We start from the raw sequence: 20,167 nt of genomic DNA, 5'->3' as shown, positions 1-20,167 counted from the left end.
TGTAAGCAGCCACAGCCATAAACTGTATCCTACTAACCACAGCCTGCACCACTGTTAGCAGACACTGCCATAGACTGTATCCTACTGACCATAGCCAGCACCACTGTAAGCAGCCACTGCATAGAATGCATCCTACTGACCACAGCCTGCACCACTGTTAGCAGCCACTGCCATAGGTTGTATCCTACTGACCACAGCCTGCACCACTGTTATCAGCCACTGCCATAGAATGTATCCTACTGACCACAGCCTGCACCACTGTTAGCAGCCACTGCCATAGACTGTATCCTACTGACCACAGCCTGCACCGCTGTTAGCAGCCACTGCATAGAATGTATCCTACTGACCACAGCCTGCACTACTGTTAGCAGCCACTGCCATAGAATATATCCTACTGACCACAGCCTGCACCACTGTTAGCAGCCACTGCCATAAAATGTATCCTACAGACCACAGCCTGCACCACTGTTAGCAGCCACTGCCATAGAATGTATCCTACTGACCACAGCCTGCACCACTGTTAGCAGTCACTGCCATAAAATGTATCCTACTGACCACAGCCTGCACCACTGTTAGCAGCCACTGCCATAGACTGTATCCTACTGACCACTGCCTGCACCACTGTAAGCAGCCACAGCCATAGACTGTATCCTACTGACCACAGCCTGCACCACTGTTAGCAGCCACTGCCATAGGTTGTATCCTACTGACCACAGCCTGCATCGCTGTTAGCAGCCACTGCCATAGAATGTATCCTACTGGCCACTGCCTGCACCACTGTTAGCAGCCACTGCCATAGAAAGTACACCTTACTGAACACAGCCTGCACCACTGTTAGCAGCCACTGCCATAGAATTTATCTAAAGCCAGGTACGCACTTGTCTGATCCTCTGCAGCACTTGCCCAATCCTCGGCAGATCAGACTGCAGATAGACTGTTTATACAATTAGACTGTTTATACAATTCTACTGCAGACTTGCTCGCGGATTCTACATCTAATCCTTGCTACACACTTCTTCACTTTTTCAGCAGACCAATCTGTGTTGCTGAAACAAACCGCTAGTCAAGACTGAGGTTTGTAGTGAATCCGAGTCATGAGATAAGGAGTCGGTGGTGATTTGAAACAACAGCCGAGCCATGTCGTATGAAAGTCCTTTTCATAGATTTATAGATGAGAAATAGCCAGGCACAACTGGAAAAGCCCTGCAGGTCGACAGGCTGGGGCGCTCGTGGTGTCATAAATACCGAGATCCGGTCTGTTACAGGTGTCCGGAGGGTGCAAGTGGTGTGGCAACGAGACGGAAGGCGGCAAACTGTAGGTCTCACAGCAAGATAGAATCCGCTCAGGAAGTGAGGCTGGACTAAGATCTGTGGAAGTTGTATCAGCTGCTGGGATGAGCTTTGAAGCACAGGACTGCAAAGGGACTAGGAAACAGCTCCTTAGGGTAGACGATACACTAGCACTTGCTGCTTGAGCAGAGGCCAGCAAAATACCACCTGATGCCTCCTGATTGGCCAGTGGCAGCAGCAGCAGTCAACAGACGATTGGAGCAAACAAATCACTTGAGGAAAATCCAAAATGGTGTCTGTGGCACCTCCGATTTTCAAACAGACCCTTGGCCCAAATCCAAGATGGCGGCTGCACTTCCGGTTTTCCAAATGGACCCCCTACTGAGTTTGGAGGCCCCTGCCAGCTTGCCAGCCACTTTCGCCTGTCGCCAGTACCCCATGCCACCTCCAGATGGCCCCGCCAGAGTTCGCAAACCGGTAAGTCTAGACACGGGAGCGTCCCTGCAACCCGGACCGTGGCACTGCTGAAAGAGGCTGTCACTCACACACAAATTTACTTCATAAGGTGGCACATTAACATACAGGAAAAATTCTGAAAAAATATGTTTGGCTGTGCAGGAAGGGGGATTTATTAATGAGAAATGTAATTAGTTATAATGGTGAAGAGGAGAGAAGGTTGAGAATTAGTAACATCACTGGGGATGGGGACAAGATTTGTAGTTGAAAAAAAAAATGGAGTGACCCCCCCCCCCCTTCCCCCGAGGGCATAACCAGACCCGGGCCCTTTGAGCTGGCCCTATTTAAAAAAATACAGGGAACAAAATGTGTACGAATCCTCCATATTTAATAACCGGCTTTTGGCCCCAACACTGGTTCTAACAAACACAAGGAACAAAACAAGTAGGGGTTTCTGTATTTCCAGTACCAGCACCGTGCTCAGCTTTACTGACCACAGTCAGCAGCTCTCCTAAAATGCCATTGCCATATACTTTATCTTATTGTCCTCTACCACCTGCACACTGTTGCCCCAACCAGTGGCGGATTTAGGGGGGGGGCACCAAGGCACGTGCCCCCCCTGTCATTTTTAGTGCAGACTGACATGCGGACGAGTGTCCGCATGTCAGTCTGCGGTCTCGTTTCGTCCCCTGCTGTTAGGAGGGACACGGAGGGCACAGTGCGCGCCTCTCCTGTGTCCCTCCTGTGTCTCCGGCGGCCGCTGGTCTCATAAAGGAAGTGCCGTTCGTGAGCACTTCCTTTATTACAGTGACCCGCGGCCGCCGGAGACCCAGGAGGGACACAGGGAGGCGTGCACTGTGCCCTCCGTGTCCCTCCTAACAGCAGGGGAGCGGGGGGAGCAGCGGCGGCGGCGGAGGAAGGGGGGGGACGGGGGACGCACTGGGGGGGAATATCTGGCACTGGGGGCATATTTGCAGGGAGGGGGGGGGGGGGGCGAATATCTGGCACTGGGGACATATATGGCACTGGGGGGAATATCTGGCACTGGGGGCATATCTGGCACTGGGGGGGGGGGATATCTGGCACTGGGGGCATATGTGGCACTGGGGGGGGATATCTGGCACTGGGGGGAATAACTGGCAGGGAAGGGATATCTGGCACTGGGGCATTGTCTGGCACTGGGGGCATATGTGGCACTGGGGGGGGGATATCTGGCACTGGGGCATATGTGGCAATGGGGGCATATATAGCACTGGGGGCATATGTGGCACTGTCGGGGAATATCTGGCACTGGGGGTATATGTGTACCTGGCACATGGGGGGGGCTATATTTGGCACTGGGGGCATGTGAGTACCTGGCACCGTGGGGAAATATCTGGCACTGGGGACATATGTGGCACTGGGAGCACAGCCCTAGCAACAAGGACTACCTCCTAGCAACGAGCATGACACCCAGTGCATGAAACCCCTGGCAACGAGCATGACACCCAGTGCATGAAACCCCTGGCAACGAGCATGACACCCAGTGCATGAAACCCCTGGCAACGAGCATGACACCCTGAGCATGAAAACCCCTGGCACCGTGCATGGAACCAAGAGCATGAAACCCCTGGCAACGAGCATGACACCCAGTGCATGAAACCCCTGGCAACGAGCATGACACCCAGTGCATGAAACCCCTGGCAACGAGCATGACACCCTGAGCATGAAAACCCCTGGCACCGTGCATGGAACCAAGAGCATGAAACCCCTGGCAACGAGCATGACACCCAGTGCATGAAACCCCTGACAACGAGCAGGTATTTGAAAAGTAATTAGAAGCCTTACTGTAGGACTTAATGTGTAATGGGCATTACGGTGTGTGGCATAATGTATCACGGACATTGCGGTATGTGTCATAATGTGTCGCAGGCATTACGGTGTATGGTATACTCTATCGCTGGCATTGTGATATGTGGTATAATGTCTCAGGGTCATTGCAGTGTGTGGCATAATGTATCACGGACATTGCGGTGTGTGTCATAATGTGTCAGGCATTACGGTGTGTGGTATACTATATCACGGGCATTGTGGTATGTGGTATAATGTCTCAGGGTTATTACAGTGTGGCATAATATATAACGGGCATTGCGGTGTGTGGCATAGGGTATAACGGGCATTGCGGTATGTGTCACAGGCATTACGGTGTATGGTATACTATATCACGGGCATTGTGGTATAATGTCTCAAGGTCATTGCAGTGTGTGGCATAATGTGTCCCAGACATTGTATGTGCTATAATGTATCAGGGGCATTGCAGTGTGTAGCATAATGTATAACGGGCATTGCGATTCCTGTCATAATGTGTCACAGGCATTACGGTGTGTGGCATAATGTGTCTGGGGCATTACAGTGTGTGCATATTGTGTCATGTGCATTATTGTGTGTGGAATAATGTCTAAGGGCCATTGCAGTATGTGGAATAATGTATACTGGGCATTACTATAAGGAGGAAAAATGACAAATAATGTAAGGGGCATGAATCAGGATTATTTTTCTTTTCTGTGGTGGCCAACGTCTGGGCGTGCAGGTTGCAAAACTGGGGTATAAGGTAGTCTTTTCCTGCAATACCACGCCCATTCCAACGAAGCCACGCCCATTCCAACGAAGCCACGTCCCTTATGGTGCCCCCCCCCTGTAATTTTTTTCTGGATCCGCCCCTGGCCCCAACCCTCCCTGACTTTTGCCTACAGGAGACGTTATCCAGTAAGTGCAGCATAAAATACAATGTGTTTCATATTTTTTCCAGTTTCAAAATGATCTCTAACGTGTTATCCAATACACATGCTTTAATGCTGACCTACCGCATATTATATCCAAAGCACAAAGTGTTACATCCATAAAGCAGTTAAAAGATCCTTTGCCAGCCTGATCCTTGAGCTTCTCCACCAACACATACGACTGCTCATTCATGACTTCCAGGAATTCAGAAAGAATAGCAAAATGGAATGTTGGTGTTATCATCTTCCTCCTAGAACGCCATTTCTCTCCAGTGCTGGAAGTTGGAAAATGTATGAATAAACTTATGTCATTAAAACCAATAAATATAAGAACAGTGAATATGATAATGTTCTCTAATTGCCTGTAGTGTGTTAAATGTAGCAGCCACTGGAAGACTAGTAACCTGTTACTGTATCAACTGTAAATGTCAAACGACTTATTTAATGGTGCAGTTTGAAATGTACCCACTAGATGTCCTCAGAAGAGGCCCACTATCCTGGTTAGCACAATGATTATGCCACTTAAGTATCACTTTGAAATGATCAATTTATTTATGTATTTTAGAATGCAGGGGCGGGCCAAGTGTCTGTGCTGGCGTAGACTTAACACATGATTAGAGATGGCTTTGGTAACTGTTTAGCGGTCAAGCACATGCACCTTTTTTTGTGCATGTGTGGTATGGCCACATGACTCACCTCTTATTACGTAACACACCAATCTACCCAATGCATTATTGGAGAAAGCATGAAAAGACCATTCTCTTCACTGCTCTTCTCACCGACTTCCGGCTGTAAAAGAGCACATAACGTCATCTTTAGATGGCATTATGTTTTTTACAAGTTTAACATACCACTTTCCAATCCCACCAGTCCTCTTCACTCTGCTAATGCATGCTGCCTCTCCTGCCGACTGATTACTTCCTCCCACTCCTACCTTCAGGATTTCTCACATGCTGCTCCCTTTCTCTGGAATTCCCTACCTCTCCCCTCAGACTCTCCACCTCTCTACAAAACTTCAAATGGTCTCTCAAAACCCACTTTTTCACCAAACCCAGCCTAATCTCATCCTAACCCTTTGTTCCATGCTCACTGTCTACCCCATCTGTGCCACCCCTGTCTGTCTGCCCCTCCCCTTTAGAATGTAACCCTCATGTGCTTCTCCGTATCTTACGTAAACATCATCGACAGCACCTAATCCCACAGTTTCTGCCACCGTTATACTTATGTCAGTGTCATCTGCTGATGCAGCTATGTTCATTTACTCTGTACTTGTCCTATATTGTCTTCAACTGTAAGTCACTATTGTCCTGGTTTAATATTTCATTAATGTACTTTTAATTGGGCGCTGCGGATCTCTTGGCGCAATATAAATAAAGAATAATAATAATACCAAAACTATTATTTTTCCTTTAAATTGCCTAATTTTCCAGACTTTCACACAACACTGAAACAGAGAACATCTGACTGTTGCTCCACTGTTTCTGTTTTTTATGAACCCTAAATGTCATTTACAAATCACAGACTGCAGATTCACAATACTTCTCAGTTAACATAGAAACATAGAATATGATGGCACATAAGAACCACCTGGCCCATCTAGTCTGCACTTGCACATTTACACTTGGGTTATTTTTTTGTTGGGAGCTTATTAACCTACCAATATATTTTTGGATTGTGGGAGGAAACCGGATTACTTGGAGAGAACCCACGCAAGCATGGGGAGAATATACAAACTCCACACAGTGAGGGCAATGGTCGCAATCAAACTCATGACCTCAGTGCTGTGAGGCAGTAATGCTAACAATTACATCATTCGTACTGTCCGTATGGTGTATGCTCTCTTCATGGTCATATCCAACCATTGGGTCCAATAACCAGAATGCAAATAGCTTATTTTCTACTACTCCCACAAGCCTATCGAAGGCATACAGAGTTGCTGTGAAAACTGATCATATCTGACTAGTTAACATAACAGTAATGTCAGCGCCAGTGCCTGCATGCGCCGGAATGGAGCAACACTTGGATTGCTCCGTTGGGCACCTTCTAGTGGTCCACGGCGTGCAAAACAATTGAATTCCCTTCCATAGAAGTGAGGAAGAGCATTAGCCATTTATTATCTAGGATATGATTAGATTTTGTATCTAAAAAACGGTTTTGCATAAAACGCATTATAGTCTTACACCTATTTGCATATAATATAATATAATATAATATGTACTGTATATGTGTGGCCAATGGCCAGGTTAGGTGTCGCCTTTCTGAAGGTAACAGGGCCAGCCAATGCGGCCCCTGGGGTGTATCAGGCTGCCTATTACAGATCTAAATGAAAGATGATAGGGAATGTCTGCATGCATTCACATATTACTAATGAGTTATTTTAGGTGGCTACTATGAGAAGGTATTGGCAGCTCCCATTTTGTTTCACCTAAAAGGTTTCATTCTCAGTACTGTATTTTGCCAAAAATCTCCCACTCCAACTTCATTAGAAGAATAAGGTCCTTGTAAATTGTTTTGGATCCCAAATTATGTGTGCTATAAATGAAGGGAAACAAACAGACAAAATTACTCTCATCAAATTAATACAAGGAAAATATATATTTACCTTGTTAAAAGTCCCAAACCAAGCCAAGGATGAAGGAATTTATAGGCAAATGATTTGTCCATGTGCTTTGAAGTGCTCAGTATAGGCTAGAAAAGAGGAAAGGCAGGCAGGTGAGCAGTAGTGCCATGTTTCTCCATTTCTTACTTGTCTCTTAGGTGGAAATTTACTAAGCTGCCGATTTGAATCGAGATTGCATTTTCATACAAAAATGCAACTCGTATATATACTAAACACAAATCTCGGCAGTGCTGGGCCAATTCGTATTGAGATACACTGCCGTCCACACAAATACGAATCAATAGACCATCGGTCGAACGTGGTTGGTTATTCACGTACACCTCATACAACACGGGAATTTACTGAGAATTTGTATTCCCAATCACTGCCGACACTAGCCATACACTGCCGGATAAGCATGGAATCCGTACACAAATACTGTAGAACATTCAAATAGACCTGCTTCTGACTGGCGTGTTTGGAGAATAATGTGATCCGTGCATGCTTCTCTATTTTAAAATATAATAAAGAGTTAAAAATAAAAAAATAAGATTTTACTCACCGGTAAATCTATTTCTCGTAGTCCGTAGTGGATGCTGGGACTCCGTAAGGACCATGGGGAATGGCGGCTCCGCAGGAGACTGGGCACAACTAAAGAAAGCTTTAGGACTACCTGGTGTGCACTGGCTCCTCCCACTATGACCCTCCTCCAGACCTCAGTTAGGATACTGTGCCCGGAAGAGCTGACACAATAAGGAAGGATTTTGAATCCCGGATAAGACTCATACCAGCCACACCAATCACACCGTATAACTCGTGATACTATACCCAGTTAACAGTATGAAATATAACTGAGCCTCTCAACAGATGGCTCAACAATAACCCTTTAGTTAAGCAATAACTATATACAAGTATTGCAGACAATCCGCACTTGGGATGGGCGCCCAGCATCCACTACGGACTACGAGAAATAGATTTACCGGTGAGTAAAATCTTATTTTCTCTGACGTCCTAAGTGGATGCTGGGACTCCGTAAGGACCATGGGGATTATACCAAAGCTCCCAAACGGGCGGGAGAGTGCGGATGACTCTGCAGCCCCGAATGAGCAAACTCTAGGTCCTCCTCAGCCAGGGTATCGAACTTGTAGACTCTTGCAAAAGTGTTTGAACCCGACCAAGTAACAGCTCGGCAAATTTGTAAAGCCGAGACCCCTCGGGCAGCCGCCCAAGAAGAGCCCACTTTCCTCGTGGAATGGGCTTGTACAGATTTAGGGTGCGGCAGTCCAGCCGCAGAATGTGCAAGTTGAATCGTGCTACAGATCCAGCGAGCAATAGTCTGCTTAGAAGCAGGAGCACCCAGCTTGTTGGGTGCATACAGGATAAATAGCGAGTCAGTTTTCCTGACTAGCCGTCCTGGAAACATATATTTTTCAGGGCCCTGACTACGTCCAGTAACTTGGAATCCTCCAAGTCCCAAGTAGCCGCAGGCACCACAATAGGTTGGTTCACATGAAAACTGATACCACCTTAGGAAGGAATTGGGAACGAGTCCTCAATTCCGCCCTATCCATATAAAAAAATTAGATAAGGGCTTTTGCATGATAAAACCGCTAATTCTGATACACGCCTGGCCGACGCCAAGGCCAACAGCATGACCACTTTCCACGTGAGGTATTTTAGCTTCACGGATTTAAGTGGCTCAACCCAATGCGACTTCAGGAAATCCAACACCACGTTGAGATCCCACGGTGCCACTGGAGGCACAAACGGGGGCTGACTATGCAGCACTCCCTTAACAAAAGTCTGAACTTCAGGCAGTGAAGTCAGTTCCATTTTGGAAGAAAATCGATAGAGCCGAAATCTGGACCTTAATGGAACCCAATTTTAGGCCCATAGTCGCCCCTGACTGTAGGAAGTGCAGAAATCGACCTAGCTGAAATTCCTCCGTTGGGGCCTTCCTGGCCTCACAGCACGCAACATATTTCCGCCATATGCGGTGATAATGGTTTGCGTTCACTTCTTTCCTAGCTTTAATTAGCGTAGGGATAATTTCCTCCGGAATGCCCTTTTCCTTCAGGATCCGGCGTTCAACCGCCATACCGTCAAACGCAGCCGCGGTACGTCTTGGAACAGACAGGCCCCCTGCTGCAGCAGGTCCTGTCTGAGCGGCAGAGGCCATGGGTCCTCTGAGATCATTTCTTGGAGTTCTGGGTACCAAGCTCTTCTTGGCCAATCCGGAACACTGAGTATAGTTCTTACTCCTCTCCTTCTTATTATTCTCATTACCCTGGGTATGAGAGGCAGAGAAGGGAACACATACACCGACTGGTACACCCACGGTGTTACCAGAGCGTCCACAGCTATCGCCTGAGGGTCCCTTGACCTGGCGCAATATCATTTTAGCTTTTTGTTGAGGCGGGACGCCATCATGTCCACCTGTGGCCTTTCCCAACGGTGTACAATCATTTGGAAGACTTCTGGATGAAGTCCCCACTCTCCCGGGTGGAGGTCGTGTCTGCTGAGAAAGTCTGCTTCCCAGTTGTCCACTCCGGGAATGAACACTGCTGACAGTGCTAACACATGATTTTCCGCCCATCGGAGAATCCTTGTGGCTTCTGCCATCGCCACCCTGCTTCTTGTGCCGCCCTGTCGGTTTACATGAGCGACCGCCGTGATGTTGTCTGACTGGATCAGCACCGGCCAGTGTTGAAGCAGGGTCTAGCCTGACTTAGGGCATTGTAAATGGCCCTTAGTTCCAGAATATTTATGTGTAGGGAAGTCTCCTGACTTTTCCATAGTCCTTGGAAGTTTCTTCCCTGTGTGACTGCCCCCCAGCCTCGAAGGCTGGCATCCGTGGTCACCAGGACCCAGTCCTGTATGCCGAATCTGCGGCCCCCTAGAAGATGAGCACTCTGCAGCCACCACAACAGCGACACCCTGGCCCTTGGAGACAGGGTTATCCGCCGATGCATCTGAAAATGCGACCCGGACCACTTGTCCAACAGATCCCACTGGAAGATCCTTGCATGGGACCTCGCGAATGGAATTTCTTCGTAAGAAGCTACCATCTTTCCCAGGGCTCGCGTGCATTGATGCACCGACACCTGTATTTGTATTAGGAGGTCTCTGTCTAGAGACGACAACTCCTTGGACTTCTCCTCAGGGAGAAACCCTTTTTTTTTTTACCCAGGAACAGTAGACGCGTCGTAGGAACCAGCTGCGACTTTGGAATATTCAGAATCCAGCCGTGCTGTTGTAGCACTTCCCGAGATAGTGCTACTCTGACGAACAACTGCTCCCTGGACCTCGCCTTTGTAAGGAGATCGTCCAAGTACGGGATAATTATTTCGGCCATTACCTTGGTAAATACCCTCGGTGCCGGGGACAGACCAACGGCAACGTCTGGAATTGGTAATGACAATCCTGTACCACAATTTTGAGGTACTCCTGGTGAAGAGGGTAAATAGGGACATGCAGGTAAGCATCCTTGATGTCCAGTGATACCATGAAATTCTCCAGGCTTGCAATAATCGCCCTGAGCGATTCCATTTTGAACTTGAACCTTCGTATATAAGTGTTCAAGGATTTCAATTTTAGAATGGGTCTCACCGAACCGTCTGGTTTCAGTACCACAACATTCTGGAATAGTAACCCCGGCCTTGTTGAAGGAGGGGTACCTTGACTTCACCTGCTGGAAGTACAGCTTGTGAATTGCCGCCAGTACTACCTCCCTTTCTCCAAGGGCAGCAGGCAAGGCTGATGTGAGGTAACGGCAAGGGGGAGTCGCCTCGAACTCCAGCCTGTATCCCTGTGATACTACTTGCAGAACCTAGGGATCCACCTGTGGGCAAGCCCACTGGTCCCTGAAGTTCCCGAGACGCGCCCCCACCGCACCTGTCTCCACCTGTGGAGCCCCAGCGTCATGCGGTGGACTCAGAGGAAGCGGGGGAAGATTTTTGATCCTGGGAACTGGCTGTCTGGTTCAGCTTTTTCCTTCTTCCCTTGTCTCTGTGCAGAAAGGAAGCGCCTTTGACCCGCTTGCTTTTCTGAAGCCGAAAGGACTGTACCTGAAAATACGGTGCTTTCTTAGGCTGTGAGGAAACCTGAGGTAAAAAAATTTCTTCCCAGCTATTGCTGTGGATACGAGGTCCCAGAGACCATCCCCAAACAATTCCTCACCCTTATAAGGCAGAAACTCCATGTGCCCTTTAAAGGCAGCATCACCTGTCCACTGCCGGGTCTCTAATACCCTCCTGGCAGAATGGACATTGTATTAATTCTGGATGCCAGCAGGCAAATATCCCTCTGTGCATCCTTCATATATAAGACGACGTCTTTAATATGCTCTATGTTAGCAAAATATTATCCCTGTCTAGGGTATTAATATTATCTGACAGGGTATCAGACCACGCTGCAGCAGCACTATTTATGCTGAGGCAAAAGCAGGTCTCAGTATAGTACCTGAGTGTGTATATACAGACTTCAGGATAGCCTCCTGCTTTTTATCAGCAGGCTCCTTCAAAGTGGCCGTATCCTAAGACGGCAGTGCCACCTTTTTTGACAAACGTGTGAGCGCCTTATCCACCCTAGGGGATATCTCCCAACGTGACCTATCCTCTGGCGGGAAAGGGTACGCCAGCAGTAACTTTTTAGAAATTACCAGTTTCTTATCGGGGGAACCCACGCTTCTTTACACACTTCATTCACTCATCTGATGGGGGAACAAAACACTGGCTGCTTTTTCTCCCCAAACATAAAACCCCTTTTATGTGGTACTTGGGTTAATGTCAGAAATGTGTAACACATTTATCATTGCCGAGATCATGCAACGGATGTTCCTAGTGGATTGTGTATATGTCTCAACCTCGTCGACACTGGAGTCAGACTCCGTGTCGACATCTGTGTCTGCCATCTGAGGTAACGGGCGTTTTTTGAGCCCCTGATGGCCTTTGAAACGCCTGGGCAGGCGCGGGCTGAGAAGCCGGCTGTCCCACAGCTGTTATGTCATCCAGCCTTTTATGTAAGGAGTTGACATTGTCGGTTAATACCTTCCACCTATCCATCCACTCTGGTGTCGGCCCCACAGGGGGCGATATCCCATTTATCGGCCTCTGCTCCGCCTCCACGTAACCTTCCTCACCAACATGTCGACACAGCCGTACCGACACACCGCACACACACAGGGAATGCTCTGACTGAGGACAGGACCCCACAAAGTCCTTTGGGGAGACAGAGAGAGAGTATGCCAGCACACACCAGAGCGCTATATAATGCAGGGATTAACACTATAACTGAGTGATTTTTCCCCCCAATAGCTGCTTGTATACACATATTGCGCCTAAATTTAGTGCCCCCCCTCTCTTTTTAACCCTTTGAGCCTGAAAACTACAGGGGAGAGCCTGGGGAGCTGTCTTCCAGCTGCACTGTGAAGAAAAAATGGCGCCAGTGTGCTGAGGGAGATAGCCCCGCCCCTTTTTCGGCTGACTTTTCTCCCGCTTTTTTCATGGATTCTGGCAGGGGCAATTTATCACATATATAGCCCTGGGACTATATATTGTGATGATTTGCCAGCCAATGTGTTTATATTGCCCTCTGCCGCCGATTTTCCGGAACACTTCTTGCTTCTGGCTCTGTAAGGGGGCCGGCGGCGCGGCTCCGGGAACGAACACCAAGGTCGGGTCCTGCGGTCGATCCCTCTGGAGCTAATGGTGTCCAGTAGCCTAAGAAGCCCAAACTACCACCAGTTAGGTAGGTTCGCTTCTTCTCCCCTTAGTCCCTCGCTGCAGTGAGTCTGTTGCCAGCAGATCTCACTGTAAAATAAAAAACCTAAAATATACTTTCTTTCTAGGAGCTCAGGAGAGCCCCTAGTGTGCATCCAGCTCAGCCGGGCACAAGATTCTAACTGAGGTCTGGAGGAGGGTCATAGTGGGAGGAGCCAGTGCACACCAGGTAGTCCTAAAGCTTTCTTTAGTTGTGCCCAGTCTCCTGCGGAGCCGCTATTCCCCATGGTCCTTACGGAGTCCCAGCATCCACTTAGGACGTCAGAGAAATTGTGTGAGGTCCCCCCTCCTGAACATAACCAGCACCAGGCTCCTTGAGCCAATCCTGGTTGTTAAAATACCAGTAAAAATTGCGTAGGCATTTCCAATATTTTAACAATCAGCACCGGGCTCTTGGACCGGTCCTGGTTTTCAAAGATCCGGGGGTAAAAAGACGTAGGGGTCCCCCGGTCCAGGCTCCACTAGCCAGGGAGACATTTTTATACAGGTCCCTGTGGCCGCAGCATCACCTCCCCCCAACTAGTCACCCCTGACCAAGGTTCCCTGGGATAGTGGGGACCCCCCAATAAAGAGCCCCCCATCTCCAGGCATCCAAGGTCCAGGGATGAAGCCCTGGGCTGTCCCGACCATCCGTGGGCTGTGGATCACAGGCTGATAGCCGTAAAATGTGTAAAAAAAATAATTAATATTGTCTTTTGCTGTGGAACTACAGGTCCCAGCAAGCCTCCCCTCATGCTAGTACTTGGAGAACCACAAGTACCAGCATGTCGGGCATTGAAGGGCCCACTGGTACCTGTATTTCCACAGTAAAAGAAATATTCAAAAAACACAGTACACACACCGTGAAAGTAAAAAAAATTCTAAACATACAGTACATGCACACTTACAGTCACACATTCTCACCTAGTGTCCCACGGAGCCCCTCAGTCCCCTTGTCAAGTAGAATCCCAGTATTTTAACAACCAGGACCGGCTCAAAGAGCCCAGGGCTGGTTGTGTTCAGGAGGGGGGCCCAGACAATTTTTTTTTTTCAATTTTAAATACTTTACACATTGAAGCCCTGCCCGGATCTCACTGATCCGGCCAGGCTTCATTGTGTTATGTCCACCAGTGTTTTACTAATCTCTCTGGATATAAAGTGGACGGAGATAAAGTACTAGCCAATCAGCTCCTAACTGCCATGTCACAGGCTGGGTTTGAAAAATGACAGTTAGGCGCTGATTGGATGGTACTTTATCTCAGACCACTTTATCTCCATCCAAGGCTTAGTAAATAGACCCCTAAGTGAGCTTGTCCCATTAAACATTGCAGACATCATTCAGGACTCTTACAATAAAGCAGCCAGGGTAATGTAACACAGATTGCAGGCTTCTCACTGGCACAGTACATCATTTGAGACTTTACTCTAAAATATGGTGTCGTTTTTTCACCTTCCTGAGAACACTTAAAATGTTAAAAATTACATACGTGATATCACAATACAGCTTGGATATATATCCCTCACTGACAAAAAAGCATAAAATCTATATTGGGACGTAAATACTCCCAAACCTGTTTGTAAGTAAATATTCACTGAATTAACACAATGGATGGCGAAAACATCTTATAAATGGGAGATATCTGATCAACAGTAACAGATCCCAAACTTAAGGTACGTTCACACTAGGCAATATTTGAAACAATATCGCTCATTTTCACCCTTCTGATATTATTTGTAATATCGCCCAGTGTGTATGCACTATGCGATGAATGGTGCGTGCCCCCGCAAATCGTCATACATCCCCTGGCGTCCATACATGCAGGTCAATCTGGGGATTGACGATACCATGCTGCCGAATGCAGCATACTCCCCCCCACCGTTATTTGCAACTGGTGACAACAGCAAGTATGTATGCTGGGTCCCGTCGTGCGCGATGTTGCTGGGTACACACATCGCATAGTGTGAACCCAGCATTACTCCTAGAAAAATTGGTAAGGTAATATCCTTTCTCTAACGTCCTAGAGGATGCTGGGGACTCCGTAAGGACCATGGGGAATAGACGGGCTCCGCAGGAGATAGGGCACTTTAAGAAAGCTTTGGATTCTGGGTGTGCACTGGCTCCTCCCTCTATGTCCCTCCTCCAGACCTCAGTTTTACACTGTGCCCAGAGGATGAAGGGCGCACTGCAGGGAGCTCTCTTGAGTTCTTTGCTACAGAAAGCATTTTTGTTTGGATTTTTACTTTTTCACAGGGAGCACTGCTGGCAACAGGCTCCCTGCATCGAGGGACTGAGAAGAGAGGGGCAGACCTACTTAACTGATAGGATCTGCTTCCTCGGCTACTGGACACCATTAGCTTCAGAGGGGGTGAACACAGGTTCGTCCTGGGCGTCCACCCCCGGAGCCACGCCGCCGTTCTCCTCACAGATCCAGAAGAACAGAAGCAAGAAGACGTCTCAGGCGGCAGAAGCCTTCAGCTTCACAGAGGTAACGCACAGCACTGGAGCTGTGCGTCATTGCTCCACATCACCTCACACACTCCGGTCACTGTATGGGTGCAGGGGAGGGGGGGGCGCCCTGGGCAGCAATAATAACACCTCTTAGATGGCAAATAGGTATATACATGTACAGCTGGGCACTGTACATGTATATAATTGAGCCCCCGCCATTTTACACGATTTTGAGCGGGACAGAAGCCCGCCGCCGAGGGGGCGGGGCTTCTCCCTCAGCACTCACCAGCACCATTTCTCTCTCCACAGAACGCTGAGAGGAAGCTCCCCGGACTCTCCCCTGCTTACACACGGTGAAGGTAGTTTAAAAAGAGAGGGGGGGGGCACATAATTGGCAGAATAAAGTATAATACAGCGCTGCTGGGGAAAATCATTCTGTGTTGGTCTCCAGGTTGTTGCGCTGGGGTGTGTGCTGGCATACTCTCTCTCTGTCTCTCCAAAGGGCCTTTCAGGGGATACTGTCTTCAGAAAAAGTTTCCCTGGGTGTGTGCAGTGTGTCAGTACGTGTGTGTCGACATGTTTGATGAGGAAGGCTCGCTTAATGTGGAGGGGGAGTGCTTGAATGTCAGGTCGCCGTCGGCAACGCCGACACCGGACTGGGTGGATATGCTGAATGTCTTGAATGCAAATGTAAATCTCCTGCATAAAAGATTAGACAAGGCTGAAGCTAGGGATCAGTCAGGTAGCCAGTCCGTGCCTGTCCCTGTGGTGCCAGGACCTTCAGGGTCTCAAAAGTGCCCCATATCCCAGGTCGCTGACACAGATACCGACACAGATACTGACTCTAGTGTCGACTCTGAGGATGCAAAATTACAGCCGAAGGTGGCAAAAGGTATTAGGTACATGATTATTGCCATAAAAGAGGTTTTGCATATCACGGAGGAACCCCCTGTCCCTGACATGAGGGTTCACATGTATAAAGGGAAAAAGCCTGAGGTCACGTTTCCGTCCTCATTTGAGCTTAGCGAATTATGCGAAAAGGCTTGGGAATCTCCGGATAGAAGACTCCATGTTCCCAAAAGGATTCTCATGGCGTATCCTTTTCCACAGAAGGATCGGATACGATGGGAATCTGCGCCTAAAGTAGACAAGGCACTGACACGCTTATCCAAGAAGGTGGCACTGCCTTCTCCGGATACTGCTTCCCTCAAGGATCCTGCTGATCGCAAGCAGGAAATTACCATGAAGCACATTTACACACATTCAGGAACTATAGTTAGGCCGGCCATGGCGTCGGCCTGGGTTTGTAGTGCTGTCGTGGCATGGGCAGACTCCTTAACTACGGAGATGGACACCTTAGATAGGGATACCATTCTAATGACCATGGAGCATATCAGAGATGCTGCCTTGTATATGAGGGATGCTCAGAGAGACATTTGTTTACTAAGCTCTAGAATAAACGCTATGTTTATTTCTGCTAGGCGGCTCTTGTGGACCCGACAGTGGATGGGAGACGCCGACTCAAAGCGGCATATGGAGTCATTGCCTTACAAGGGGGAGGAGTTGTTTGGAGAAGGCCTCTCGGACCTAGTCTCTACTGCTACGGACGGTAAATCAAATTTTTTACCTTATGTTCCCCCGCAGCATTCTAAGAAGGTACCACATTATCAAATGCAGTCCTTTCATTCCAATAAAAACAAGAAGGTACGAGGATCGTCCTTCGTTGCCAGAGGTAAAGGCAAGGGAAAAAAGCTGCACTCAGCTAGTTCCCAGGAGCAGAAGTCCTCCCCTACTTCCGCAAAGTCCACAGCATGACGCTGGGGCTTTCCGGGGGGGGGGGGGGAGGGGGGGGGGGTCAGATCAAGTGGGGGCACGTCTTCGTCTTTTCAGCCACGTCTGGGTTCAATCACAGGTGGATCCCTGGGCAATAGAGATTGTTTCCCAGGGATACAGACTGGAATTCGAAGACATGCCCCCTCGCCGGTTTTTCAAATCGGCTCTGCCGGCTTCCCCGTCAGAGAGGGAGCTAGTGTTAGCAGCAATTCACAAATTGTACATTCAACAGGTGATAATCAAGGTTCCTCATCTCCAGCAAGGAGAGGGTTATTATTCATCCCTGTTTGTGGTACCGAAACCAGACGGTTCGGTCAGACCCATTCTAAATCTAAAATCCCTGAACCTGTACTTGAAGAGGTTCAAGTTCACAATGGAATCGCTCAGAATGGTCATCGCCAGCATGGAGGGAGGGGATTGGATGGTGTCCCTGGACATAAAGGATGCGTACCTTCATGTTACGATTTTCCCCCCTCACCAGGCGTTTCTGAGATTTGCAGTACAGGATTGTCACTACCAATTTCAGACGTTGCCGTTTGGGCTTTCCACGGCCCCGAGAATTTTCACCAAGGTAATGGCGGAAATGATGGTGCTCCTGCGCAAGCAGGGAGTCACAATTATCCCGTACTTGGACGATCTCCTTATAAAGGCGAGATCTCGGGAGAAGTTGCTGGACAGGGTGTCTCTGTCCATGAAGACGTTGCAGATGCACGGCTGGATTCTCAATTTACCGAAATCCCAGCTAGTACCTGCAACGCGTCTGACCTTTTTGGGCCTGATTCTAGACACAGACCAAAAAAGAGTTTTTCTTCCGGTGGAGAAGGCTCAGGAGCTCATAGCCCTGGTCAGGAACCTTTTAAAGCCAAAAAAGGTTTTGGTGCATCATTGCACAAAGGTTCTGGGGAAGATGGTGGCTTCATACGAGGCCATCCCCTTGGGCAGGTTCCATGCGAGGACTTTCCAATGGGACCTATTGGACAAATGGTCCGGGTCCCATCTACATATGCAGAAACGGATCACCCTGTCTCCCAGGGCCAGGGTATCTCTCCTGTGGTGGCTGCACAGTGCTCACCTCCTAGAGGGTCGCAGGTTCGGCATTCAGGACTGGATCCTGGTGACCACGGACGCGAGCCTCCGAGGTTGGGGGGCTGTCGCACTGGGAAGAAATTTCCAAGGTCTCTGGTCAAGCCTAGAGACTTGTCTCCACATCAATGTCCTGGAGTTAAGGACCATTTACAACGCCCTACGCCAGGCGGAGGAGTGGCTTCAGAACAAACCGGTTCTGATTCAGTCGGAGAATATCACGGCAGTGGCTTATGTAAACCGCCAAGGCGGCACAAGGAGCAGAGTGGCCATGGCAGAGGCGACCAGGATTCTGCGCTGGGCGGAAGGCCATGTAAGCGCACTATCAGCAGTGTTCATCCCGGGGGTGGACAACTGGGAGGCGGACTTCCTCAGCAGGCACGACCTGCATCCGGGAGAGTGGGGACTTCATCAAAAAGTCTTCACACAGATCGTGGATCGGTGGGGACTGCCTCAAATAGATATGATGGTGTCCCGTCTCAACAAAAAGCTAAAGAGGTATTGCGCCAGGTCAAGAGACCCTCAGGCGGTAGCGGTAGACGCTCTGGTGACACCATGGGTGTTCAGATCGGTCTATGTGTTTCCTCCTCTGCCTCTCATACCCAAGGTGTTGAGATTAATAAGACTAAGAAGGGTCAGAACAATTCTCATTGTTCCAGATTGGCCAAGGAGGACTTGGTATCCGGATCTGCAAGAGTTGCTCACAGAAGATCCGTGGCCTCTTCCTCTAAGGCAGGACCTGCTGCAGCAGGGGCCCTGTCTGTTCCAAGACTTACCGCTGCTGCGTTTCACGGCATGGCGGTTGAACGCTGGATCCTAGCAGAAAAAGGGATTCTGGAGGAGGTCATTCCTACCCTGATCAAGGCTAGGAAGGATGTGACATCGAAACATTATCACCGTATATGGCAGAAATATGTTTCTTGGTGTGAGGCCAGAGCTGCTCCTACGGAGGAGTTCCATTTGGGCCGTCTGCTTCACTTCCTTCAAACCATAAAGGTCCAAATTTCGACCTTATCCATTTTCTTTCAAAGAGAATTGGCTTCTCTTCCTGAAGTACAGACTTTTGTGAAGGGAGTGCTGCATATTCAGCCTCCCTTTGTACCTCCGGTGGCGCCTTGGGATCTTAACGTGGTATTAAGTTTCCTCAAGTCACCTTGGCTTGAACCACTCAAAACAGTGGAGTTGAAATACCTGACTTGGAAAGTGGTCATGTTGTTGGCCTTAGCTTCTGCAAGGCGTGTTTCGGAATTAGCGGCTTTATCATATAAAAGCCCATACCTGATTTTTCACGTGGATAGGGCAGAGTTGAGGACTCGTCCTCAATTTCTGCCCAAGGTGGTCTCATCTTTTCATATGAACCAACCTATTGTCGTGCCTGTGGCTACACAGGACTTGGAGGACTCCGAGTCCCTGGATGTGGTCAGGGCTTTGAAGATTTACGTGACCAGAACAGCTAGGATCAGGAAGACTGAAGCTCTGTTTGTTCTGTATGCGGCCAACAAGGTTGGCGCTCCTGCTTCAAAGCAGACTATTGCTCACTGGATCTGTAACACGATCCAGCAGGCGCATTCTACGGCAGGATTGCCGTTACCGAAATCGGTTAAGGCCCACTCCACTAGGAAAGTGGGCTCTTCTTGGGCGGCTGCCCGAGGGGTCTCGGCATTACAGTTGTGCCGAGCAGCTACTTGGTCGGGGACAAACACCTTTGCAAAGTTCTATAAGTTTGATACCCTTGCTGAGGAGGACCTCCTGTTTGCTCAATCGGTGCTGCAGAGTCATCCGCACTCTCCCGCCCGTTTGGGAGCTTTGGTATAATCCCCATGGTCCTTACGGAGTCCCCAGCATCCTCTAGGACGTTAGAGAAAATAGGATTTTACTTACAGGTAAATCTATTTCTCGTAGTCCGTAGAGGATGCTGGGCACCCGTCCCAAGTGCGGA

General features: G+C 48.8%; 1 protein-coding gene across 1 annotated transcript in view; it reads right to left on the bottom strand.

Moving 5' to 3' along the window:
* The window catches only part of LOC134923917 (cytochrome P450 4V2), a 119,232-nt gene that overhangs the window by 73,139 nt on the left and 25,926 nt on the right, over positions 1-20,167 (bottom strand). The window contains exons 3-4 of the mRNA XM_063920798.1: positions 7,108-7,193; positions 4,590-4,780 (exon numbers count right to left, since the gene is read on the bottom strand). Coding sequence (XP_063776868.1) covers positions 4,590-4,780; positions 7,108-7,193 — 277 coding nt within the window. The remainder of the gene's footprint in view (positions 1-4,589; positions 4,781-7,107; positions 7,194-20,167) is intronic.

Source organism: Pseudophryne corroboree, chromosome 1 (genome assembly GCF_028390025.1).
Source record: "Pseudophryne corroboree isolate aPseCor3 chromosome 1, aPseCor3.hap2, whole genome shotgun sequence".
Taxonomy (NCBI): domain Eukaryota; kingdom Metazoa; phylum Chordata; class Amphibia; order Anura; family Myobatrachidae; genus Pseudophryne; species Pseudophryne corroboree.
The sequence above is the reverse complement of the archived record's forward strand: the minus strand, read 5'-3'. Positions and strand labels throughout refer to the sequence as shown.